The sequence below is a fragment of the Nestor notabilis genome, unplaced genomic scaffold, assembly GCF_000696875.1.
Source record: "Nestor notabilis isolate BGI_N333 unplaced genomic scaffold, ASM69687v1 scaffold29200, whole genome shotgun sequence".
NCBI classification, from domain to species: Eukaryota; Metazoa; Chordata; class Aves; order Psittaciformes; family Psittacidae; genus Nestor; species Nestor notabilis.
In genome coordinates, this window is record NW_009911216.1 from 1 (window position 1) to 27,150 (window position 27,150).

The 27,150-nt window shown below is 39.6% G+C and overlaps 1 protein-coding gene across 2 annotated transcripts; it reads left to right on the plus strand.

Moving 5' to 3' along the window:
* The first annotated feature begins 6 nt into the window (after positions 1-6).
* Positions 7-27,150, plus strand: NT5C3A (5'-nucleotidase, cytosolic IIIA). Of its 2 annotated transcripts, XM_010013705.1 has the most exons (10): positions 14,591-14,597; positions 14,979-15,085; positions 21,707-21,805; positions 22,258-22,327; positions 23,019-23,065; positions 23,454-23,539; positions 23,798-23,887; positions 25,096-25,258; positions 25,757-25,957; positions 26,646-27,118. In XM_010013705.1, exons 2-10 carry the CDS (start codon positions 14,984-14,986, stop codon positions 26,745-26,747), a joined length of 960 nt encoding a protein of 319 aa, XP_010012007.1. In that variant the 5' UTR covers positions 14,591-14,597; positions 14,979-14,983; the 3' UTR covers positions 26,748-27,118. The 2 variants fall into 2 exon arrangements, with proteins under 2 accessions (XP_010012015.1, XP_010012007.1); XM_010013713.1 differs by lacking the exons at positions 14,591-14,597; positions 14,979-15,085 and adding an exon at positions 7-50 and having other exon boundaries at positions 26,646-27,150.

A 27,150-nucleotide genomic window follows, 5' to 3' on the forward strand; every position in this document is an offset into this window, starting at 1 on the left:
TCTTCACCATGAAGAAGAAGACGGGGAGGAAGACCAAGATCATCGAGATGGTACGTGGTAAGAGGCCCGCTCCGCCGCCGGCCGCACGCTCTTCTCCGCCCTCGAATAGCAGCCCCTTCCCTGCAACACGCGGGTCCTTCCTCCTCCACACGCTGCCCTGCAGCTCCTGCCGCAGGCACTTGGCCTGCTGGCCGACCCCCAGAGAGACGTTTCCTGGCCAGATGTGTGGGGCTGTGTCTTGTGTCCGCCGCTGGAGGCGAAGGGGCAGAGGAGGGATGTTGGGGACCGGTGTCTGGCCGTAAGGACAGAGGCTGTTCCATCCCGGCAAGATCCACTACCACTAAAGCGTCAGTTTCATCCTGTCCAGCGTGTATGTACCTATGCGTAAAGCTATAGGTATATACGAGCCTGTGTAGATCTCAGTGGTAATTCCCAAGCCTGTTTGTAACTTGTTTGAAAGAAAAGAGGGCAGCGGGGTGGGAGGAGGGGATGCTCAGCCATCTGTTGAAACTGGGAAGCAATGTCTTGTGCACGGTTACTATAAAAGGAAGATACAGCTCGCTCTCCAGTGCTCTTGTTAAACGTGGTGGATAGGGCATTGTTTAAATACCTGCCTATCAGATATTAACTGAATGGTAAAAGGTCTTAGTTTAGACAATATACTGATCACGTTGAAGTCCTTCAAAGTTTGAGTTTATGGTTTGGATGCTGCTGTGCTGAAGAACGGAACTGAAACCAAGTCACCCCATGGTAGCCAATGGCTATTTTGTGACCTGCCCTGCAAAACCTTACTGAAAGCTCAGATTTCTTCATTTCAGTTACACACGGAAACATGGATTTTGCTAAGAACTAGGATTCTCTGTGTAAATCATGAGCTAACTCCTCACTTGCTCACGTGTTGCCACACTTGCCTCTGGAAGTCATACAGTGCAGTATGTGGTTGTGTAGGTCCAGAGAAGAATTCCGCTGTGCGGTTTTACTGATCATAAAGTCAGCATACTTAACATTTGAATGCTGTTTCTTACTGTCAGCCACAGCCTTCAGCATTTTGGAGGGGGGTGTCTTGCTTGTGACTTCCTGTGAGCCCAGTTGGCTCGTGGGAGAGCAGAAAGGTGAAAGGGTTAGATATATTTCTGAAAAAAGGCTCTGGATTCTATAGAAGGATTTTACAAACCTCATTTGAAAACTTATTGGGGCATAACACTGCTTAACTATAAATAACTCTTTAATTCTAGTAGTGCAATACTAAAACTTCCAATAGTTTCATCAGCTCCTATTCACAATATCCAATTTCAGCTGTCGTTCAGAAAGTGCCAAGTAATTGCTAAAGATGTATTCACTTTCCCTGCAGTGTTTAAATAGCATTTTGGCTGGGAAGACTTTAGCTTTTGTCTTTGTTGCAAAGATTTTGCCTTTGGTAGGGGGAAAAAAAAAATCATTACACCAATGTTAAATTGATTTCTGGTAAGTGACATACTTAAGTACGTACTTCAGATAACATTTTCAGAGCCATGTTCTTCAACACAGATCTGTGATCCTAAATAGATACGTCCAAAAAATCTGCTTTTATGATCAGAGATTTTTCTCAATTTTAAATTGCAAGGGGAAGATAAAGCTTCTTCAAAGCATGTCAGCTATCTCAGGTGGAAATGTTTTACCCATTGGCTGCAACATGTTAATACTGTGTGCTCACTTAGCCAGAATTTCAACCGCTGTTCCAACTGGCAGCTTCTTCAGCTTACAAACATCTTCAGTTCATCAGCTGCAGGTCCTCTTTCTTCCTCAAGGAAGATCTTCAGTGGACACGTGATCAGGCTGTGAAATTTCTTTGCAATAAGGGAAATGGTTATGTAAACTTCATACCAAGGAAATAAGGGCAAAAATGTGGCTTAAGTATTTGTTTTGCTGCATTCTGGAGAACTTCCTGTGACAGTTTTAGCCACCAATGTAGATTCAATTTGATGTTTCTCACTGATAAAACGGTTTGGGGTTTTTATCTAATCCATGAGTTACTATACCAGGCTGGTCTTCCATGTTAGATTTAAATTATGGGATTGGTTTTGTACTTTCAGTGGATTTTTTGTTTCATATTTTCTTTGGGCAATATTACACTTTGGTTTTATACCCACATTAGACTCAGAATTACCTTAATTTATAAGGTCATCAAAATCAGTAGAGAGCAGGCCTCTTTACACCTTAGTTATGTGTCTCCAGTTCTCGCCAATGAAATACTCTTTCCTTATCATTAACTACAGCAATACATTTTTTTTCCTTTCTTCCTAGTTAAAATAAAATCCATATAAAACTCAAATGTAAGTAAACAGCTGACATACAGCAGTGTTTAAAAGCTAAAAAGAGAGTGAACATTACTAATCAAATAGAGTATCTGTAAGACAAGTTAGTACTGGGAATTATGATGCTGAGGGAACTGGAAAGGATTCTCTCCATAAAACTGCTGCATTTTATTTGGAAGCAAAGATTTAAGTGTGGAATTAAAGTAGTAATGATGTGTCTTTATTGACCGCCTGAAGTTTGCAAATAGGGAGTTTACCTTAGGCACTGATGGATGTAGACAGAGTTAATTTGGCTCCACTTCTGAAATAACAGAAGCATTAATAGTAAAGATATAGCCAGTTGCATGAAGTTATACTCTATGTGTTAAGAGCCAACTGTCACCCTAAGTCTTCTGTATTACTTTGCACAGCCAAATTGCCATCTCTGAAACTGTACAAGTATTCCTATAGTCAGGTGAAGGTAACAGGTAGCCACAAGGTTGCTAACTTTAATTTAAAGAGAAGGTTAATAATTAATTAGCTTCTTCAAGTAACTTGCTAGATGCTGCTTGATAGCTACTTTAAAAGGAGATTAAACCTTACAGTAACACTCAATCTTTGGGATTTTCCAGGCCCTAAACAAGTCTGCAATGAAGTTGTGGATCCTTTTAGAGCAAATCAATTCTATTGACAGTAGACTTTGTTTCTTGCTTACTCTTTGTAAAGCCTTTTAGGAACTCAGCAGAAAACAGGTGTTCACAAAACAGAGTTAAAAACATTGCCCAAGTCTTTTGAACACACTCTCATGTAAGGATTAGTCCAAGCTAACTAAAACATGGGTTAATGTAAAAGAAACCTGCTTAATGGGGTAACAGTAGTTTTTGTTGTTTGTCTGTTTCATAAACAACATTGTTGAACTTGGATGTTTTGGGTTTTTTGGTAGCTTGTTCATTACTTCTGTTTTGGAGCTTTTTATTGTATTTGTTTTATAAGGATGTGAAACCTGATAGAGCTGACTGAAAAGAGAATTGCAGACTACCTTAAACCGAGGCTTCCTTACTCTCCCAGGTTTGTTACTCAGAAAACTGGGCAAATGCTTAGTTACATTTGTCTGTTTCTCCATTCTGTCTCTGAAATGAGAGGGTCCGATTAGCAGAAAAAACAGACTTTGTATCCCATGTCAAGAGCAGCAAATTACAAATCAATTTAAAAAGCAGTTTCTCTTTTTATAGGAAACTTTTTAGCCAGCCACTGTTATAATCTCTGGATCGATTCCTACTTAATACATTGAGGGAGGAAAAGAAGTGTGTGGATCTTTGTAGTATTACAGTTTACCTGGAGAGAAATAAGCAAACGAGTAAGAAGTGAGGTAACCGATGTTTATCTACTTCCCTAAGAAATCAAGTAACGTATGTGACTGTCACAGGGTTTGTGTGGGGAGATTTTCTTTGTTAATATTTTCTTCTACTTGCCAGTCTGGTGAGATTGGCACCTTGTTTCCTAGGGCATCAGGGCATTTGTGCCACAGACAAAGGATACAGACCTTTACAACTGGCAGCAATCACGTCCCTCCCTGCTTCTTCATTCTTGTCTTGTTGCTAGTAACCAGTTGTTATAGTAACTGTGACGTTACTCTGGCATGAGACGTTGATGACATTCTCCAAGTGGAGAATGAAGTAAAAAGAGTATGTAGTAAGTAGCAAACATACTCAAGAATTTAAACTGCTCATATGTGAAACTCCTTCACGCATCCTTTTTCCTTTACAAAGATGAAGAAGAGTTTGAGCCTGAGCAAACCGGAATCAATAAAAGGTACTAAAGTGGTGAAATGTGAAAGAGCTCTTGAAACCTAATACTGCCCCTGCCTACTGACATGTATGTGAGAACCTTTCTGTTACTAGCAACTGCAGTGTTAGAATACTTTTTAGACTATTGTTACAATTTTCAGTCCAAGTTAAATTTGATATGAGTGCTGCAGATAGAACTGTTTCTATCTTGGCTTTTGTTTAGATTGTCCCCCTCAAAAGAAAAACCACATTGACAGAGTGGTAAACACCAGCAGTACTAAAACAAGGTTTTGTTGCCCACAGCTTTTTGCACAGATAATCATAATACATAACTACCTAGAATATGGCTTGTAAAGCAAGTTTATACAGGCCAGGAAACACTGCAAGCATAGTTTATGTTGATACAGCTTAGATACCAGTAATAGGTTTTCATTCTCACTGCAAAATAAATCAGTTGGCAAACTGAAAGATTTGGGTCCTAGGAGAAGAAAAATGGACACAATTGCAATGTTCTTTTCTACCACTGTTAAGAATCAAAAAGCAGTCTATACATTGTGTACATACTAACATTTTACTTCAGTATAAGCTGATCCTACAATTTAATCATCTGTTTCAGAAGTAGGTTTTAATTTTCTGAAATTGTTGCTACCTTTGGGGTTTTTTAATTCAGTAGAAACATATATATCTATATATATATATGTATATGTTTTCAGTAGAAACGTTTATCTTGAAACATACACTCTTACAAGGAGTGGGTAGGGGAAGATCAGTTGAATCTTTAATTCTGCATGAGTTTCTTTAGAACTCATTTATCTTCATTACAACAGTTGTCAAAACCATGATAATGATCTACACACCAAGTAGTAACTATAAGGAGATGACAGGATATGATATATATTTTAAGTATAGGCTCAGAACAGCTTGTTTGCTGCTTTGCTGCTTTATCTTTTGTATGAAGTCTTTCTCCAAGACAGAAGCAATCTTTCAATGGATCATTCTGCTCTGGAATATATTTACCTTTTCATAAATGCTTAGTTTGTGTTAAGTCATATTTTCTAAGTGAAGTTTCTCCTCTTTGCAGTAATTACTGGTTGAGCTATAATGGTGTCGGTTCTATTAAACTTCTTATACAGATTAAGACCAATAGCAAACACTGCAAATAATCAACATGTTACCTTTCACTGTCAAACAACAGAAGCAAGAAGAAGGTTTTTTTCTAATTGAATACACATTATCATTGCAAATTTCTTCATATTATGAATGAAAGTTGTATAGCACTCCAGCAGTCAGTCTTGAGTTCACAAGAGCTATCAACTATTAATAATAATACCTAAATTGATCAATGGAGGCACTGAAGAGACCCAGGGTATATGGATCAGTGCATTTACAGGCAGGAGAACACTACTGTAAATTCAATAGCAGTTTCAAATGTACCTGCAAATGTAAAACCATCACATTTTGTGTAAGTCTGGAAACTTTTTAAAACTACCTGAACTTCTGAAGTTCTTTCCTTAAAAGTCAAATAGCTGCCTCTTACCTTTTGTTTTCACTTGCACAAATTGCACAATGCAAAATACATAATCTTTTCCTGTGTTGGCTATTTCCAATTCACACAAATAGCCTTCAAGCCATCAGCCCCCTTCTTCCCTCCATGTGTGCATAGCGTACTACAGTGCCAGTAGTACTACAGTTTACTCTTCGCTTCCTGTGAATAGTAAGTCTTGGGGAAAGTTCAAGGAAAATATGTGAGAAGAGAAGCACACTGTTAGATTTTAGTGCTTTAATTTGGTGCATTTGTCAGATGGCAATTAATTTTCCAGATTTAAATTCTAGCCAGTTGAGCTGCAGCAGACAGCGTAGAGCAGCAGGTGGCACTAGTATCTGTTTGCATCTCTGAGGATGGATCTACACTTACTTTGTAAGTAATCTGTCATTAAGAAATCCTGCCCCACAACAACTGGCATTTCTTGGCCACTACCTGACTCCAGGTCAGATACATACAACTGAACTGCTTCTGCATGCAAAGGGCCTGGAGTAGCACCTATGCCTCTGCTGGCTGCCAGATGCTCAGCACTGAAATTTGGCTGATCCTATCACACGCTAAGTGCAACTGAGAGGCAGGAATAGCTCACAACTATTTTTCCTGGCCTCCTTTCCTAACCAGCGTGCAAAGAGATAGGAGCACAGCTAAAACTGGGCGAGAAAGGTGGGTAAATACACTGTTGTGGAGGGTGTAGAAAGTAAAAAGACATGAAGTCTGACTTTCCCCCTGCCCTTCTTGTGGTCATGTTACTGTGCAGCAGTTGATCTGTAGTTACTATGGAGCTCTTTGTATAGCAGTTATATGTTGACCAGTTGCTGGATGTCAGCTGCTTCCTCTTACCCAGAAGTAAGCGATCACCAATGGTCAGCTGCTGTAAAACATCAGAGAACTTGTGATGACTGCAGTAGGCAGGTTTTTAGTCGCACATCTGTCATGCAGCAGCTTGCCTGGCACTGTGCCGTGAAGTTGGAATCTGTGGCTGTTGTGCTGGTCACCTTTGTCTTAGGTTATTTGTGTGGAGTTTCTGACTGTGTAAGGAAAAAGAACCGTAACTGCGCTCATTCAAAGTCTGCTGGATTTTTCTGGTTTGTCTAATCCTTATATTAACATCGTGGTTTACTTGAATAGTGAAAAAAAATGAGGCATTTTTTCAGGACAACTGGACATATGCTTAAGGTTGCAGCACACAGGTCAAAGAAGCCACCATGTTTAAACACTAGAAGTAATGCCACAAAAGAATACAGAACTGCACTGACTTACCTCGGACAACAATTACAACAGTACTCTGTAAATAATGTGAATAATGCCTGTTGCTAGAAGGAAATGTGGCTTCTGCTTTCATATACGCCAGCCTGCAGGAAAAAAAGAATTTAATTTGGAATTTCTTTTTTAAAGGGGTGGAGCAAGGCCCAGATGTAGACACTGAATACTGATAAATTGTCTGAATATAGAATTTGGGACCTCTTGAGCTGGTTTTGCCACCAAGGATTCCTATTCAAATACATCGTTCCTACTTTTCCTCCCCACTTGTCAACTGTCTGTCTGCTTTGCAGATGAGATCCCTGAAATAATTCAGGTTTATTGGGGGGGTGGGTTACCCAAGAGTTTGATTTACTCCACCTTCATGTTGACAGAATGAATACCACTAAAATGCACCATTAACCCTGTTCCTTGAAAGCTTTCCTTCTGTGTTGGAAACTTATAAGTTTTCAGACTAAAAGTGTAAATTTTACACTTAGCAGTTATTAATGCAACACTTTTGATCCTGGATTGCATCTGCCTTTGCACCATAAATCAGTTATGGGTAAGCCTGAACCTGGTCTGCATGTTACCGTGGAAAAATTGTTATGTGAAACTGAAGGGTAGGAAATGGTACAAAGCAACAGCAGTATTGGTACATTAGCAGTAGTAGTAGCATAGTGCAAAGTATAGTAGTGGTAGTATTACTACAGACTGGTTTTGAACATGTCCTGTATCGCTTCCAGAGGGAAAAATACACAGAGATACAAGAAATAAGGAGCATCCAGTTACATCTTTGAATGGATTCAGCAGTCAGGAACACCTATAAAACAGTGGGACACAGGGATGAAAGAACCTATCACGCCTCAAGTCATCATGCTGCCTGTTACCTTTCAACTGATTGTATCATAGTGGTATTTCATCTTTGGACTTAACAGATGGGGGTTTTCTCAAGAAGTTTAAAGAAGGGTCTGTACTCATAGAGAAGTTAAAAACCTAACTAGTCTCAATGTGCAACTTTAATTGGAATACTGTATTAGCACTACATTCTTCCAGCAGAATGGTGGTGTCTGGCTATACATTGTAGATTAAACTTTGTCCTGCTGACTTTGCTTTCAGCCTGGGTCCCGCAACCGCACTATTCAAGGGTCAGAGTTTATTTGATCTAGATACAGCATTCTTAGTGGGAAGGAAAATCTAAGCAGATAGGTTTTTTCTTAGAAGCAGATAAGAGAAGAGGAGAATCAGCAGCAACTGCTTTAGTTCAGGCCTTGGGCTTAATGCAGATTCCATTTTGGGTGGTGTTACGTGAGAAGTTTCCAGGCAAGCCAGCATTTGTTCTAAGTTCTTTCAGTGCATATAGACACATGCAGAATATTTATTTGTAGAAAGCATACATGCAAATGTACAGTTTTGGGGAAAAATCGAGGTCATCATAATTGTATTATTGTGCAAGGTGAGCTTTTGCACACCTGATAGCTGAGTAAGAATTCAGAAATATAGCACAGTATCTGCATACTGCCAGTACTTAGAATTCTGTACTGGTCTGAAGAAGGATTAGTTGTACCAACATCCTCACCTGTAAGCATTCTTTCAGCAAGTGTTAGATTCTGTGTAAGATGAGAGGGAAGGGGATCTTTCAGGTAGCCAGATTCCAATAGCTATCCTGTTACCACAGCAGCAGCAAAGGAAAAAAGAGAGAACCACTCAAATTCAGAAATTCTAATTTGTCCAAAATGGGTTTTCTATATTTCATCACTCTCTGAAGAAGAACCAGCAGGAAAAAGGAAGAATGGGTAGCAAATAAGATACTTGCAATGAAACTGAAGCACTATCCTGAAGAGCAAATGAGTCTCTCTCCCTGCCATCACGTTACAAACAGGGAGTGTTGACTTACCTTCCAGGAAAGGCCTTGCCTGATACAGACAGTATCATCTGTCTAGCAGTAGTCTGTAGCAGAGGCCCAGGAAAAGCATAAGAAAGGGACAAGTTGTCCTGATTTTTTTTTTTCCCAGAATGACTTCCCAGCCTCCAGCAGCTTGTGTTTAAGAGACAGTGCCTATAATTTAAGCTGAGCTTTTCTCATGTTGTTATCCAGTACCTTTTTAAGGCTGTGTAAATTTCCAGTTTCACCAGAAGGGAATTCCCACATCTTAATTGTGTGACCTCTAGCTGTCTCCACTTGTTTTGAATGTGCCTCCTGTTAACTTCAGTTGATAATTACTCCCCTTACACAGGAAGCGATAGTGACCAATCTTCCCCTGCTGACCTTTTCCATGCCATCCAGTCATTTCTTTTCCAGGCTGAAGAATTCTATTGTATTCAGCTGTTCATTGGAGGGAAGCTTTTCATATCATCGCTCATCCTTATTGCTCTCCTCAGGGCCTTGTCCACTTCTGCTCTATCCCCTGTAAAGCAGAGAAACCGGAACTGCATTTGGTGTTTAACTTGCGAGTGCATAATGGATTTATGAAGAGGGCTATCCAGAAAGCATTGGCAAGAATAGGCATCAGTGAAATGCAAGTATGGAAGAAACCCAATAGATTAAACTCTGGCTCAGGTAGGCTGCCATTTATAGACATTATAGACCAGCATTTCCCAGATCCGTGGTTACTGACTGAAGATCACTTGATTGTTTCCAGATTATTAAACAATACTTTGGGGTTGTTTTTCCCTTTTTTTTTAACCCATCAGTTTAATTGTCTCCAAAGTGAGGGAAGGGGAGCAAAGCCCAGAGATGAAGCAATTCCCCTAACATACCATTGCAGGCAAAAGATGACTGCCCTGCAGTGTATTCATTCATTCCCAGAACCTTTAGAACTGGTTCTGTGTGGTTTGTACCCCACATATTCTTTCAAGCTAAATTTTTGCCTGGATTAGTAACTAACAGGAGATGATCACGTGAAATACTGGAAATTCAGGTCTTAGTTACTGTTAGTTCTTCATAAACCTCTATAGAGGATTTGAAAGACTGCATAAAGTGTTGATGTCTATTGCCACAGTTGTTCTTTCTGAGTTTTGTAATGTGTAACAATACCTCTGTGTTTGAGAAATACATCTTTGATTAATGTGTAAGTCCATCTAAACCTCTTGCCCGTATGTTCTATTACCTGAACTTCAATATACCAAGTCAGCAGTGTGTTTGGCTTGACTTCATTCATAAGATTCAAAGTATCTGTCAATTTATCACCAAGAAGGAATCTCTGCTTTTAGAGTGGCTTTGTAAGCACAAAAGGAAGGTGCATAAGGGACAGTGATACTGCAGTAGCTTCTACTCTCATCTGAACAATCGGTTCCATATACAATTTTGCAAGTCACAGCTTCCTACGTGTTTTAAATTGATGCTACAAACTCTATTCCTTTTAGATTTCCAGAACTGCAGATACTGTTGGGGGGTTTTGGAGTTGCTTGGTTTGGGTTTTTTTTGGTTCTAATTTGGTCTAATTCTGGCTTCACAGACTTTCATGGAATACCCACTTTGAGAGATCATTAAACCAGAACAATTTCTCTCACTGCATGACCTTTACATAATCTAAGCATTGGTTTTGTCCACCGTTTGAAACCTGTGCTTATGAAACTGATCATCTACCCCATGCTTTAAACATGCACAGTTATCTTGCTGATTTGAAAGGTGTCTTTATGTAGCCTCATTTCTTTAATGAATGACAGTGGTTTTATAGAGAGAGAATTTTTCAGTGAGTGCAACATCATAGTTATTGTTGTATTAAACACAGCAAGAGTAAGTACTTAATCTGTTCTTTATACATCTTAGTGCATGTGTTATCACTGGTAATGTCGTGTGTTCAATACAGCCCTGACTGGTCAGACTGGAGAAGAATGCAAGTTTTCTCTTGTATTGTAAAGAAAGATTGAGCTCTGCTCAGATCTAATATCAAATAAAGTTTCTAGTTATGTCTTGTGATATGGCATTTCCTTCCTCTGTTTGGTTTTGAGCATGTATTTATTTTTCTGCCTCTTCAAACTACGATAGTTGAGTAGGCAAAATAAATGCTCAGCTGAAATGGTACTGCTGAGCCTTAAAATGGTTCAGGTTCAGACCCTCACCACCTTAGCATGTGTCTTCTCTGGATTTACTGCAGTTTAATTCAGTCATTAATACACTCTTGGCAGTTTCCCATAGCAAGTGCTGTGCAAGCTCTTCATGTTTAAACATAACCTCTTAGATTCCTCACGAGTCATCTCCATAATGCACACACATCTTCATAAACAAACTGTATCTCTGTATTGCATCATGCCTAGCACAACACCAGACCTACACTGGAAAAATAAGTGGTATGCAACATTCCTGCAAGGCAGCCATCTAAGCCTTTATTTACCCCACTTTCCTCAACCTGAACGTTGCTGTTCTTTTCCTTGTGATGGTCACAAATACAAAGTTATTCCCGGACCCGAGATGCTGATCAGTAACTTGGCTTAACCATGGCATGAATAAAAATGATGTTTGAATTCAATTGGTGGTTTATGTTGGTTCCTTCCTTCTGCTTGGTTTTGGTACTTGAGTGCTAAGGTTTGGTTAGGTGTCCCTGTCCTGTGGAGATTATATCAAGTAGTCTGGTTTGGAAAATACAGACTAAGTAGACTTAGTACAAAAGCAAAATTAGAAAACAAAGCAGTTCCTTAATGTTTAAAATTGATCCCTCCAATAAAACAAAGTATTGATCAAGTAAAATTGGGCAATATGCTAAAGACACAGCTGTGTGTTCCAAGTTGGTCAGTTGTAGTAGGCTCACTAAACAAGAATAAAAGGTAGTAAGCTCATGAAAAGCCATTAGCTAGTGTTTACTAATGAATACTGTAGACAGGATTCAGTCACCCCTCCTTTTTGTAGCAAATATTCCAGTGAACAGAAGTAACTCTTAAATGTGACCTTTCTTGATCTCTAAAAGCTGATGGCAGTTTAGTTGAAGTATTCAACTTACTACATAAAAAACCCAAAAGTTCAGCTTACTTGTTTATGTAACTTACCTGTGCTGTGTTCATTTCTTTGCACAAATAGGTGCAACATAGGGCAGAGGCGTAAGGACCAGCAGAACCAGTTTTTATGTGCTTCAGACTAAAACTTCCAGTGCCTTATACTCTGAGAGCATCTTGAATCTCTGCAAACTAAGTTCACCCAACACACCACCATATAAAGTTGAACATCTTCCTAGTTTCATATGAATAACAACTCACCTAATGTTCTAAGTGTTGTTCGTCACCCCCCCCCCCCCCCCTTTTTCTGCATTGAATATTCTGCAGTGAAGATACGGCCCCCAGCCAAAGAGAAAAGGTTAAAATAGAACCTGTCTGTTGCAACAGCTATACATTCTTTAGTTCATGGTTCTTAAAATATATTTAAATGACCTTTGGTATCGTGAGAGTAGAAATGTCATGCTGGACTTCGTTTCTCCCTCCCTAAAAAGTGATTTTAATTCATCTCTTACCAAAAGTTAAACACTGTAAACAAAATGCTCAACTCAGCAGTAACAGAACGTGGTCAGTAGTAGCTATTGTCATTAAAGTGTTTGACACACGGGGTTCTTGAGAGTTGCAAAGACAGTCTTGTTTTGTAGCTGAGGAGTTTCATATACCGCATTTTCATTAAAGTGAAAGTACTTGAATTAAGCTCTGCGTGTTGGTAGAGATACAGGAGATGTTTTTCTAAGAATTAGGTGTTGGCTGTATTAATGTTTACAGCAGCTTTGCTCACGTCACTTTCTGGCTCTTTCACCAACACTGTAAGCATTCGTTTCAAATGCTTTCTAATTAGGCTGGTATGGGCAAAATGTCGTCTGTCAGAGTTGGACTTCATTTGTGCAACTCTTCAATCTGAATTGTATGTACGTGTTTAAAAAAAGAACAACAAAACCACACTTCTGTTTGTTTGTTTGTTTCTATAAAAAACAAGTTCATTTCCTTTACATTCTTGATAGCATTAGAATTGCTTTCCTCACTGAATCACATCCTAAAAGTACCAGAATATCACCAGCTCCACCACATCCCAGTCTCACCTAGGAGGTTCACCAGACTCCTTTATAGCACTACCATTGTCACCGTTGGTATGTATATAAAACCTCAAAGACAGGTACTCTGGAAATTGAATGTATAAAGTGGTGTCTCTACCTGAACTCCATGATTCACCTAGCAAGCGTGTTTCACTTCACTGTTCAGAAGATCTCTTAAAAATTGGAAATCCAGCACTGATGTAAGCTACAGCTTTTTGTAATGCAAATAATTCATATTTATCCAAGATAATGTATTATACATACCTTTCTCAAACATTATTACGGAGCTGTTATTAGCCAAAAGCGTGCTAACTATATTAAAATGCTATAAAAGGCAACATTCTCTGTATGTTACCTGTTACAACAGTAGACACATGCTGTAGCAAGTAGATTAATAGGAGCTATGAATCCTGGCAACTACCAATGCCAAGTATGTTCATTTACTGTATATAGTCTTTGCAGGGATTATGTCATATTTTGAACATACTTTTCAAACTGTGTTGCTGCTTCAGGATACAGCAGTCCTATACAGGGACATTTGGAGGGGATCTTGTTCAATTCTAAGAGGGCAAGTGTTGATGAAACTTGCATGTTTTCTATCAGCAGAAGTAGTTGTTTCATTGGGTCAAAAGAGGGCTTCTGATAGAGAACATACTGGCCTACGGCTGGAATGTGGACACAAAACACGATCCCCTGAACCATTTAGAAGAAGTCTACTGATTTCTTTCTTCTAGGTGTAGAAAACCAGCACAGAAATTTGTATCACCGATGAATTGCTGGTGTCCTGGGGTTGGTGTTGGCAGGGGTGGGGTGTAGCTCTAGGGCTTTTGTATGTGGTGCACATCTAACCTGCCCTCGCTTCAGTTCTTATGATTGCACAGGTCGAATTCATGGCCACGTATGAACTGGCCTGAAACTGTGTCATAAACCTAAGGTTGAACATGGCTGACAGAGTAGTACAGGGACGCTCACCCTGTTGCTGTAGTAAGAGTTAACTTCACGTGACACTTCCAAGGGTTTACACAACTTCAAAGTGTAAATATGAGTAGACAATAAATACTTCCTTCATACTCTAACAGCAAAGAAGAGATTCCTTTTAAATGCATCTTCTGTGGCACCTTGTTACCATCTTTGATAAGGCAACGTGCCTCGTGACAGACTTTGAAAGCACGGTGTGGCACCCTGCCTCTCAAAAATGCTGACAAACAAGCCTCCTTGATTTCCTGTTTCTGTATCACAGAGATAATTACATAATTACAAAGATTAATTAAGTAATTAATTTGCTGCTTCTACACAACTAAATGTGTGCTCCCTCCTACACGTTCATGAGAGCGTGTCAACGAGCCGCAAGAAATCTGTGGCGCTCTGCAACGGGAAATCCTAAACCCCTTGGGAAGCTCTTGTAGAAGGGTTAAAAAGGAACGAAGTAGTAAACTTCTGCTTTGAAAAACAAGCACCTTCCTCTGTTAGAGCAGCCCCAACTTGCCTGCTGCATCCATGAAAGCTGTTCATTCAGCGCAGGTCAGAGGTGCTGTTGTTGGCACACCAGCCAGTGGGCTGGAAGCCCGGCGGGCTGTACTGCTGAGCATAACAAAGTGCTGTGCGTCACAGGACCCTGGGGTTTTGCACGGGGATTAGTCAGGCTCTATTTGGAAACGCCCTCGACTGCACCCTGTGCTGCTATATCAGTGCTGCTCAAGCAAGAGGAATTTTCTTTTGCTTCTGGCAGCTGCTCCTGCAAAACCCTCTGGTAAGTGTGCACAGCTTCTGGCGGCAGTACTGTCTTCCGCCTGCGCTTTTAAGCCAAGGGTATGAGCTGCAGCGTTATTTACAGTTGTTGATTGTGACAAGCTCTATTGTTTCAGGTAAAAATTTAGATAAAAAAATGAGATACCAAAGGATTGGCAACAGCACTGAAGGAGTAAATCTATTTACCAGCTTGTATTGAGTAGATGAATTCAACTCTGCTTTTAAATACGTGTTAGAGCAGCCTCGTAAGGGCGGGTATTTTCGGAGTGACGTGGCTATGTACCATGCATGTCTGCGTTTATTTCTATACAACAGGAATAGCAAAGATCACATAGTACAGCAGGCCAATTCTTAAAAGGATTTGGTTGGTTTTTGTTGGCAGCCTGCATGCAAGCCCTGCATCTCTGGACTCTGCTTGCCACCTATGCTGTTGCGGTAGGACAAAATCAAGGACAGAAGAATCAGGAGTGCCCTAAGCTCAACGCACAGGTATTCTCCTTTAAAAGCACAAGAGGAAATGCTGTTGTCATGTTTTCTGTGAAAGCTCTCTCTCCAGATTTTTCTATATGTTTTAGTTTGGGGGGGGAAAAAACAAACCAAACCAGTATCCAAATCCAGCACATTAAGTGTAAGAAGATGCAAATAATACAACAAAACAGGAAAAAACATTTTTAGTATGCATCCTATTCCATTTCTCAAAATAGCTTAGGTACTGAAGCCACTTCAGCTACTTCACAGAACCTGGGTATCCAGTTTTGCAGCGTGTTATCAAGCAACTGTGAAGATACTCAGTGTTCTGTTTTTTTCATTTCCATAATAACATTTGCCTATTTACTTTTCAGATAGTCCTATGCCAAGAAATAGCCCTAAGGCTGTTTCTTGGCAAAACTACCAGAAGAGTGATTTAGTGTAATACTAGTTACTAAGGATTTCTTACTACTGTATTTGAGTTTACATCATATAAATACATGAATTACAAATCAGTACCTCTGTCTGTCCTGAGCTCAGGTTGTGCTAGCAGATGGCATGATCACTAACGGAGGTCTCCCAACTAGCAGCACCTAATAGTGTGTCTGATGCAACCGTGCTCACATCCGGTAGCTTTTAATGTTCCTGTCTAAAAGAGAAGCCTACTCACAGCTGGGGGTGCAAAGAGAAACCTTTATTGCACTCATAGACCAGAGTTCAAATGGTCTGAATTCAAAGCCAGTCCTTATACACATATGAGCATGTAGAGATGGAGGAGAAGAGAAACACACACTCCCAGTTCTGTGGCTTTGTTACAGCTCCCCTGCTTCTTGCAAGTCATGCACTGCAAATAGCAGAAGTTACATGAGGAAGCTTGCATGCTTTTCAAAAGCTTTTTGGTAAGCTTTCTTTAAAGTAGATGAAAGTCATGTTCTGTAGTAATAGCAGGAAGAAAAAGGGAGAGGAAAGTAAGATGTAAATTAAGGAATGTGCCCCTTTTCTTACAATTTCACCAAACTCCTACTTTCTGAAACCCATTTTCTGTAGCTTGCCAAGGTGTCAAATTTCAGAGCTAGCCCTGATGCCATGCCCTGCCCTTTTGGTACACGTCCATAAGTAGGTATATGTGATAGCTAGTCTCAGACCTCAGAATTAGGCATCTGCAGTTCCCAAAATAAATGCTATTTATTCTTGGTTTGTACTCTTTTACTTGGAAGCTGTCACCACAGACTAGAAATAGAATTTACAAATAATTGAATCCTATCCATTTAATCACTTTGATTTGCAATTTCCTTCTTTAGAAATAACATAAATAGTTCCCTCTCCTTACCAGCCCACCCTTGTGTGTCCTCTGTGTCAAAAGATAATAGGTTTGGAACACAGTCTAGTCTATGGCAGGTTTACCAGCAAAGTAGGAACAAACTAACTGTGTGATAATCGAGATTTACATACTGCCAGGAGTATTATGGCTAGTTCTTATCCATGGTCTTAGCACTCATGTAGCAGTACAGGCATCTGAAATTCTGTAGAATATGTTTGTAAGTGCAAGAACAGTTGCTATTATTGACAGTTACTGACATCTAACAAAGTACTCTGTCAATCCCTGAGAACGAGAGAGAAGTTCCCTTACACTGTATTCAGCCACAGTGGGGGGTGTTTTCTTAGCAGTGATTTTTGGGATCCATACTGGTCTTCCAACTTTGTCAAGTGGTGTAGGCTTACAGGTATCGGTCTAAAAATACTTTGCCCCACTTTTGTCATGTCCTTGGTCAAAGCATTACTTAGACCTTTGATGATAACATCTTACATTTTTAGTTATTACTAGTACTATTTCAGGCTGTGTATCAAGATTTGATTAAGAAATGAGCCATATCTCCCTGTAATTAAGATAGCAAGTCATTCATCAGCTCATCCTTCCCAACTTAAAACTACGGGTAGTGAAAACAACAGAAGGTCCCACGTAAATTTCATTTATAGGAAATTCCCTATTTTATTGGACTTGTTTGTTTGTTTGTTTTAAATCATAGGGACTTACATTGTTGTTTTACTGGGTAGGGGAAGGAAGTAACTGCTCTCCCTCCAGCACTCGGTAGATTGAAAAATTCAGTGTAATCTTAACTCCAGAATATGACACTACACCTTGTGCACACAATCAGTTACTAATTCCCTAGGACAGCCAATTGGAAGTGCTTGCTATGGCAGCTGTGAATCCACTTGGACACCTGCCTTTCATTTTAGTGACCATCACCAACTCTTGTCTTATAATTGAACTGATGGAGCGTGCACTTAGACATAATCTGTCTCAAATACTAAACAAACAGCACCCAGATAGAACACAAAAGCAGCTTTGTTTGCACTCACAGAATGGTTGAGGTTGGAAGGGATCTTGAAGATCACCTATTTCCATTCCTTCTATCCAATTGTATATAGGAAACTTTATTTCAAAACTAGAATTCAACAGGGTCTTTACAGTACATACTTTTCCTCTTTATTTTACCTAGATGCATGTCTCAGGTACTAAACAGACTTGTGATTTCCAGAACTATCCTTGTTGTAAATGACCCCTTCTGTGGTTTGTAGGACTGGGGATTTCCAAACCTGCGTGAATCCATTACGGTTCATTCATCAAGGTATGACTATAACATCATTAGCTACAAAAGAACTTCCTACATCCTTATTCCAGTTACCTGCTGTCACAAACAAGCAGATCTTTGGTTTTCCTTTTCATAAATCCAATTCAGCTTAACCTTTAAAATAGTCTTGTTCAGTTTTGTTCTCCTTGTTTCTCTTTGAAGGCTCCTTAAAAATGTCAGAGACTAGAAACTTACGTGTGTTTGTGGCCAGCATATAAACCAACTACACATTACCTTTGGGAGTTGTCATCTTTTAATGTGTGTTTTAAAAGAGATACTGGCCTCTCAGCTGTTTCAGTAACATATAGATATCCTTGGTAAGAAAGCAAACCTCTTCTCACACTTATAAAATGACAGAATAAATAGGGGGACTTAAATGATTCAATAGGATGTACTTTCAAAACAACAAAATGTGAAATTCCTTTTCCCAGGCTTATATAGTTTTAGTTCTCAGTGTTGAAGCTTTTTGCTTTGAAAAGCTTTCTTGCCTTTGTTAGGTGCTGTGGGGATTTTTGTTTGGGTGTTTCTCCATATGTCTTCTTCCCCAGCATCAGAATTTGGGGCCTTTTGTGTGTATCGAGTTGACTCTTAGAGCTTTCTTAAACAATTAATAGAAACACAGATTTTAGCAAATTGACTGACCTTTTCTTAGTTACATTCTTTCACTCTGTTCTGTCATCTGTTTTATCAGTTCTTTCCAACTTGAGTTTGCTTGTCTCTTTCGGCTCTGACACACGGCAGATAGATAGGCAAGAAAAAGACAAGAGCTAGTCCGGGAGCCAGACATTGAAGGAGCCGCTTTGCCAGAAAACTGGTGACTGCTTATTTGACAGTTACATTTACTTCTAATGATAAAGCCTAAATAGAAGAACTGCTAGTTAATGTGCAGTTGCAAATAGGAATACAAAGAACTAGTGATGGGGACAGGGGCTGTTTTGACCACCCGTCTTTGTCTGAGGCTTTATTGGATGCTGTATCTATAATGAAGATGTGGTTTTGCCTGTGAAAGCGCCTGTGAGACTGAAATTGCCTGGGTTATACTTGCTGCAGGAGACTCTTTTTTCACCCCTAAAATAAAATCCTCTTCAACTGACTTCAATTCTTATGTAAAAATGAAAGATGTCTTAGAAATCAGTGACTTGAAGAAGTTGATCTTGAGTAGGAGTATGAGTTGACAACATCAGAGCAGGAAGCTTTCATCAGGCTTACAATCTTAAGCAATGTCTTCTTTAACACCATCTACTGAAGCATTTACTGAGGAGGTTTTTCCTTAGGTTGTTCCAGAAACTTAGGAAAGGCCTGTCTGAAATAAAGCAGTAGCAAGCAATCCAGCTTCCCTCATACAGCCTCTCCCCCTGGTCTCTCCATCTCCCCCAACATCTGTTCTGTTTAAATCAGTTACATTAGGAAGTCTGTTGCTTAGTATCTTAAGTAACCCAAATAATGCTTGAACTACTTCTTAGAAAAACATGCATTTAGATTCCACTTTGTTTAATTTTTGCATGCCAAGTCTAAAAATACATGTATCATTTGTCTCCTGAAAGTCAAAGGAATTAGATGAGTCAGTTTACAGTGAAAACATGACAAAACAGTCAAATTGCTTCATCTTCCATTCTAGAGCAAAAATGGGGCATACCCACCAAACCAGTGGTAAGGTTACTTCTGCTTACCAGCACTGACATCCAAAAGAAAGATCCATAAAACATCTGTAAAGAGTTGCAGATTGTCAATATTTCACTTTGTGAAGCTGGATGTGTTGATAATGGTGAATAAATACCTAAAAATGCTTCGAAAATGTATTTCTCAAAAAGATTAGGGAATTCTTTCATGGATATTTTCCGGGAATTTTCTTTTTTGTTAATAACTTCCTCAATGATTCCCAGCCTGGATGTAGACTTGTTTCTTTATGAGACTTTTAAAGCAAAGAAGTAGTAAATACCCTGTCATGACTTAAGACTTTTTGGCAAGGTGTTCTGGTATAGGTATTTTGGACGGGTAGAAAACCTTGGAAATTATCAGAGACTCAAGATTAAGTTTTTGGAAGGATTCCTATTTCCTGTTTTCATTACTCTCTGCAAGGGTATCAGCCAGAAAGTAGCAACAAGCATGCTGGGGATTGGAATTATTTGTTATAGGGGAAAACTGGAGCGCTGATGTGGATGAAGAGATACAATCCAGCAAGACTGCATGTAAAACTGAGCACTTTGTGCAACAACATGTTTCTGCCTAGGAGTGATTTTGAAGCATATGTGGTTGTTACCAACTGAGTTTCAATAATTATCACTATATTACTGCTAACAAAGTGAATGCAGACACATCATCTGAAGACATGGTCTCAAGCGGCCCTTCACATTAGGTCTTCTCAGAGCACAGCAGAAAGGTTGTGCCCATAGTCATGGATGCTGTGTTTCAAGAATGATAGGGTTCAAATGGACAGGCTGGGACAACATCAAGAGTTGTCAGAGGTTTAGAAAACTCTGCTCTGCAAAAGAGGATTGAAGAAACTGGGGTACTTCAGTGCACAAAGAAGGGGGAAAATATCCAGCAAGCACCTCTTCAAGAAAAAGAATACGTTCCTCCAGGTTGAATAACCTAAAATTACAGTAAGGAAGGGTAAATAGAGATTAAGCAAACTTTTCTGAGCATATAGTTGAGCAGTAGAATAGATGGTTGAGGGAAGGAGGAACACGTGAGTAAAGGTATTGAAGAATGGGTTAGACAAGTATCTGCTGAGAATTACGTAGCTGTAAGTTTGCTCCTAGCTGAGGGCAGAGCGGACTAGAGCCGATATTTAAAGGTCCCTCCAGCTCCTTCTTTTCCCTGACACACAACTATCTTTTCCATTATAAAAACAAGTGTTTGCAAGACTTTAAAATGTCATCTTTTTCTTCAGTCATAACTTAACTGCAGTTTGACTGCAAGTCGGTTGTTAAAGGCTTAGTAGTATCGAGAGCAGGACAAAAGAGTGTTGTGTGACTTAATAACAATTGGTGATATGGGAGCTCTGGATCCAGAAGCGTGTCTGGAAACAGAAGCTGCCTCTTCCTTTTCTCAATCATCTCACTGCAGCAAAGATTATGTGCTAAGTAAAAGAAAAGCTGAACAATCAGGATGTGAGAAATGAAATTCCTTCAGCATCTCTGAAGTTAGAGATACAGAGAATAAAACGTACTGATCCGAAACGCCCCTGCAGAGAGATTGCAAATGGCTGATGCCTCTGTGGTAGGAAGAGTCCGTGCATGATTATAAAGGAAGGAAATACATACTAAATTGGGAAACTTCTGTCAGTAAGTAGTTCTTTTACCATTTCTGCAAGGTTGAAGATAAACTTCTAGAGTGAGTAAAGGCTTGGGGGAGGGGGGCTCCTGTTTGGGGAGGAATGGGGGATTTGTAGGTTTTTTCCTTTATTTCCAAATTCAGCATTTCTCATAATATTTGAGAAACACTCTTCATTCAAAGGGATTATGGAAAATGACTGATGGACCAGCTCAGGAACAGGGATTACTATTTGGCCTTGCTATACTGGTGCACTCGGCTGACACATGCAGCATTCCCAACAAAACAACCAGTGTCTAAAGTCAGCCTGTGCTCTTTATCTACGTTGAAACTTCAAGGGCATATTAACTGCACAGAGACCTAGTTTTAAAGTTCACCATCTCCAAGTGACATCCTTGAGCCACAGGGTGATCTCACACATCTTGTTTCTATATATCCCTTATTTCCTACAAATACAATCACATTTTCTGCGAGTGTCAGCTTACTGAGTAATTTGATGTTAGGAAAGGAAATGAAAACAGATGTTGAAAGCAAACAGAACTGTCTGCAATCAGCAGTTTATATATCTAGAGCATTTTCTGTCTCTTCTTGCTCCTAACTTGCCTTCCTGTCCTGAGCATGTCACATGAAACTGTTAATAGATGCAGAGCTTCCAATCTGGTGGATAGCAGGTATTACCTAGTAAGTTTTCCTCTGTAAAGCTGATTTCTGTCTTTGTTCTTACTCTTCATAGATGCCAGAGTTTCAGAAGAAGACTGTCCATATTAAGGACCCAGGGAGAGTAGAGGAGATTATCTGTGGCCTCATCAAAGGTGGAGCTGCCAAACTTCAGGTAAAGAGAGTAGATGGTGTAACCAGTTCAGTATGAAAGCAATCCTGCAAGTGGTGCTCTGTGCTAAGAAGTTTTAAGAACATTTCTATGTATCTAAAAACCAGAAGTCAGCCTTCAAGAGATCTCCAAAATTTACTCATGTTAACTCTTCTTTGTTGTTCTTGTTGATTCAAGTGTAATTCAGCCAGACACTAGTTAAGTAAATGGATAAACACCTAACCTCAGGAAATATTTTAACCCAAGGAATTAGAAAACCAGATGTGTTAGAAAAAAGAAGCTGTTCTCATGGGCTATACTAGTTTGCATTACAGTAGTTCAACAGAGCAGGGGGATTTCTGTGACTCATAATGCTACTGAGCTGCAGCTGTTGTTGATCGTGCAGAATTTCTAGCCGTTCTTTATTTTGTCCCTCCATGTTGTAAGACAGTTTTGCTTTTTCTTTCCTTAAATAGATTATTACAGATTTTGATATGACATTAAGTAGATTTTCCTACAATGGAAAAAGATGTCCAACTTGTCATAGTGAGTACTTTTTTTTTTTGTTTAATAGAGATTGGTTTGTTCCCTCCTTTTAGTTTTTCCTACATTTTAATTTTCTATCCAATTTATTCCCTAATATGTGAGATTTTATATTGCCTTGTTACCTAACCTGTACATCCTAATGCAGAAGTATTCTAGTGACTGCCTATATGTGGTTTTACGTATATATATTTTAATAACAATCTATGTGAATTAAAATCAGTTAAGTTCACAGCTAAAACATTCATTTCTGAACTAGAATATGGTAGTTAGATAATGGTAGGGTCGATTTATATTTAAGAGCTCATAAGATTCCTGAGGCCTGCAAGATGCAGATAGTAAACTCTTCTCAACATTCTTATCCCGTAGCCTTTTAGAACAAAGAATCCATTTACTATAGAAGTGGGAATCCTAAAACACATAGGATGGCTCATGATGATTTCAGAAGCAGTTAAATCTCAAGAAATAGATAAAGAGAGCTTGTAATTGACCTTTTAATTCAGAGATGAGGGCAAGGACGTATTCCTGCTTATGAAGAGAAATGTGCCTTTTACTGGTTGCGGGTAAGGAAAGGTCTGAGGAAACATAGTGGTAGGTCATCAAACAGTGTCATCTGTGCCATTTACACTGTTGTAGAGCAAAGCAAAAGACATACACCATCTTGTAACACGTCTTTTTTTCACCCCCCCCCCAGACATCATTGATAACTCCAAGCTCATCACAGAGGAATGTCGGAAAAAGGTAAGCAGAAAACCTACTGGCTGTTGGTTTGTTGGACAGACAACTGGTATCATTCACTGGCTGCACTCTGTGTGGAATTACACAGCACCACAAGAAGAGGGATCCAATCTTTAAACCTCTGGGCTTCCTCACTCAAGAATCTGAGTGAGATGGAAAGAAATCCCACCACTAATAGAGGTGAACAGAAATATTTGTATTCTTGATAGTAGCACGTGGTTGATTTTAACAGCATCCACTTCTTAAGTCTTGTACTTACAAGCTAGCTCTTAGTTCAGAAAGCGTTTCAGAGTCCATTGTACCTCAATAATGTAGTCAGAATGATCAGATCAAGTACCAAGAGTTGTTTAATGTGTTTTTATGAAATATCTGATGGGTTTTTTCCCTTCAGTTGTTGCAGCTGAAAGAAACCTATTACGCTATTGAAATTGATCCAGCTCTCACTACTGAAGAAAAATATCCCTATATGGTAGAATGGTAAGAGACACCTCCCGTCTTGAAACTGAACTAAGATTCATTATAGTAAGTTTTTAAAAGCAAATTAATAGCAGTAATTAACTTTAGGTAATGCACGAACCAAGTTAATGTCTTTGAGTGTTGTGCAACAGCTGGTTTTGCTTTGCTGCTGACTTGAATGAGGAAGAATTAACCATACAGGATGCTTTTCATCATGGGATTTGATGATAGGTGAAGCTTCTTAAGTCAGTTCCAACCCATTTCTTGTTTCTGTTCTAGGTACAACAAGTCTCATGCGCTACTCATTGAACAAGGCTTACAAAAGGATAAGTTTGCAGAAGTTGTGAGGGAATCTGATGTTATGCTGAAGTAAGTTCCTTTTCATTGAAGGATGCTGGTTTGGAATATTTTCTATAGATTCTGACCGGGTGTTGAGCGGGGGGGAAGAGGGGGAAGCAGACACCAAACAACATTCCTGAGAACATGACACCTTACTCTTGGAACACAGAGAGCTCTTCATGCTCCCAGTTCATTGGTGTGTTGTAGCTCAATGCCTGCAGTGATCACACCATGTAAACGACAGATCTGACGCTGGCATTCGTGAGGTTTTTAGTCCCATCTCTACAAGCTTCATTTCTGTAGACTTTCATCCTCTTCAAATTGCACTGGTGACACTTGTTGTAAGGGGAATGCAGCGATGAACTTTGTTGCTTTGAGAAATATCCCCTGTGATAGTTTCATCTGAGATAAAAATGCAGCGAAATACGTTTCATATGTTGTATTAAGTATTGTTCTTCCTCTCCAGCTAAAGGCAAGTTCAAAAGCCAGCAAAATCCCTGCTTGAAATGTGATGGGGCTCCCATCTCTCTCAACGTTCTCCAAACTTGTTGGTAGATTTTGGATGACTGAAACAGGATGTTAGAACTTGTGGAAGTGACTGTTTGTCATATTGACTAAATTCTTACCTGCCACAAAGCAGACAAGCCCACAGTCCCTCTTAGATGTGAAATTCTACTTATCGGTGTCTGAGTGGAAAAAGTGTATGGAGATAACATTCCCTTGTTCCTGGAATGCTATATACAGCTTTGATTGGGTACTGAAAAGTAAAAACCTTTCAGGAGAGAGCCACAATAAACGTTTTCAAGATTTAAAACCAAAACAAGATGTGCTTCATGGCAATAACGCTATAGAAAGTCAAAGCTTCAGCAAGGGAGACTGAAAGGAGAGGTACAGACTCATAGGAACTAGGGGGAGTTCTAAGAGTTGTTTGCTTGTTGTGGGGTGTTTGGGGGGGGGCAGAGTGTGTTTAGCTCCTTAATAGATGTTTTGGGGGAAAATAATTACACAGACCAAGACCAGAGAGCTTGATGCAGCAGCTTCTTGCTAAAACTACATGCCTTGTGTTAGGTTGATGGTTCTTGCTAACCTGGAAAGGTGAGGTAAAAGAAATGGAGTGAAATGCTCAGGAAAGACTCATTTCTCTTTCCCAAAGACGATGTGAATGTCTTCTGAAAGCTTGGCCTTCTCTTGGCTTTCTTTATGGGAGATCTGATTTGTATTTACATTCTGTGTTGCAGAGAAGGATACGAGAACTTCTTTGATAAGCTCAGTGAACACAATATTCCCGTGTTCATATTTTCGGCTGGGATTGGGGACATTCTTGAGGAAGTTATCCACCAGGCTGGGGTCTACCATCCTAATGTCAAAGTGGTTTCCAATTTCATGGATTTTGATGAAAACGTATGTATGAAATAACACATTCTTACCAAACATGACTGTTTGTGGTATTTAGTAGCTATATATGTGTGTGTGTGTGTATACATATATAGATACACACACACTACAAGATGACTATTTTAATGCAACAGATGTAGCCACAGAAAATCAGAATTGCTTATTCAGCACTCTCCCAGGCAATAAAGCAGCAGAGGGTAACAGTTCTAACACTGTCAGCGTGGTGTGACTAAGACACCATTCAACTCCTTGAATGACAGCCTCACACTCAGCCCAGTACAGCACCACTCTTCCTCCAAGCAGGAAGAATTGCTGTTTGTCAAGTCTTGACAATTCTGTTGCAGTCATTACATTATTTAACAGCAATTTATCTTGTTCCTCATTAGAGATAACATAGTTCACTGCTAGTTCAACAGGAATATCATATATTTCATTCTACATTCTATCTTGTCTGCACGACTCTAGAAATAACCTTAGTGTTTTGTTGGGTTTTTTTTCGAATAGGGAATATTAAAAGGATTCAAAGGAGAATTGATTCACGTTTACAACAAACATGATGGTGCCTTGAAGAATACAGAGTACTTCAAACAACTAAAAGACAACAGTAACATCATACTGCTGGGTGATTCTCAAGGAGACTTGAGCATGGCAGATGGAGTAGCAAACGTTGAACACATCCTTAAGATTGGCTATCTCAACGATAAAGTAAGTAGCCTGACCTAGCCTTGTAAAGGTCGAGGGAGACATGATGAGTTAGAAACAGGTCCATCATATTAAGCTTCAGGTATCAAACCATGTGCCTGGCCCATATTTGGTTTGAGATTTCAAACCTTTTCCACTGATTTCTTGCTTCAAGTTCTTTTGTAATCTGTAAGCTACAAAAGCACAAATTGCTTTGGGTTTTGTACTGAACTACTTCTGAAAAGGTATTTGTTGAGAAGTATAAATCAGAAGCTACAGAAATTACTTGGTTTACATTCCTGTGGCTCCTCCCCCTCCTTTCAGTACTGCATTGATAACTGAGCTAAATTACAACCTTCCAAACCAGTTTAGGCAATGTAAGGCACTTCCACATGTATACAGGAGACAGAAGACTTCAGCTTTCTATTTCTCTCTTTCAGGCAGCTGAGGAAGTAGTTTTTTCTACTACAGGTATCTATGTATGAGATCCTGGAACAAATGTGAGGCCCTGTACCCTGGAATGCACACACAGTTGTGTCACACCACTCCTCCTCTGTCAGCCCATGGAATTCACTCGTAGGAACCATACATATTTGCATGGCTCCTTCCCTGAATCAGGTGGAAAGGCTGGGCAATACTCTAAAGACAAAACCTCTCTAGATAATTAAACATACAACTAAGTGGGTCTTTTCTCTCTCTCTTCTGCAATTAGGTAGATGAGCTTTTGGAAAAATATATGGACTCTTACGATATCGTCTTGGTGAAGGATGAATCCCTGGAAGTTGCCAACTCCATCCTACAGAAAATCCTGTAAACTGCAGTCTCAAGTCACTCCATTCCTTCCAGGAGGCAACTGGACAGAAGAGCAGCACGTGGCTGCTGTCTTAGATCACTCATCTACAGAACTGTTTAATTTAATTTAAAACTTTTATCTTCATTTTGGCATTTTGAAATACACGTGGTATCCCCCGTCAACTAGAAGCTCCTTTTACTGCTCTTACGCTGTTCTTTGTCTCACACTCCTGCTACAACTAGATTTATATTGGGATTTATAGATGTGATAAAGTGCTGCTGGTGGGATACTATGGTTCAATGTCTTTTAATCAGGCATTTCAGAGGAGCATTTCAGAAACTGTGGCTGTTTTGTACCATTGAAGATGTGAATGTTCTGTGACTGAGCAGCGTGCACGTTGGTGTTGCCTTTTCTTCTTTCCAAG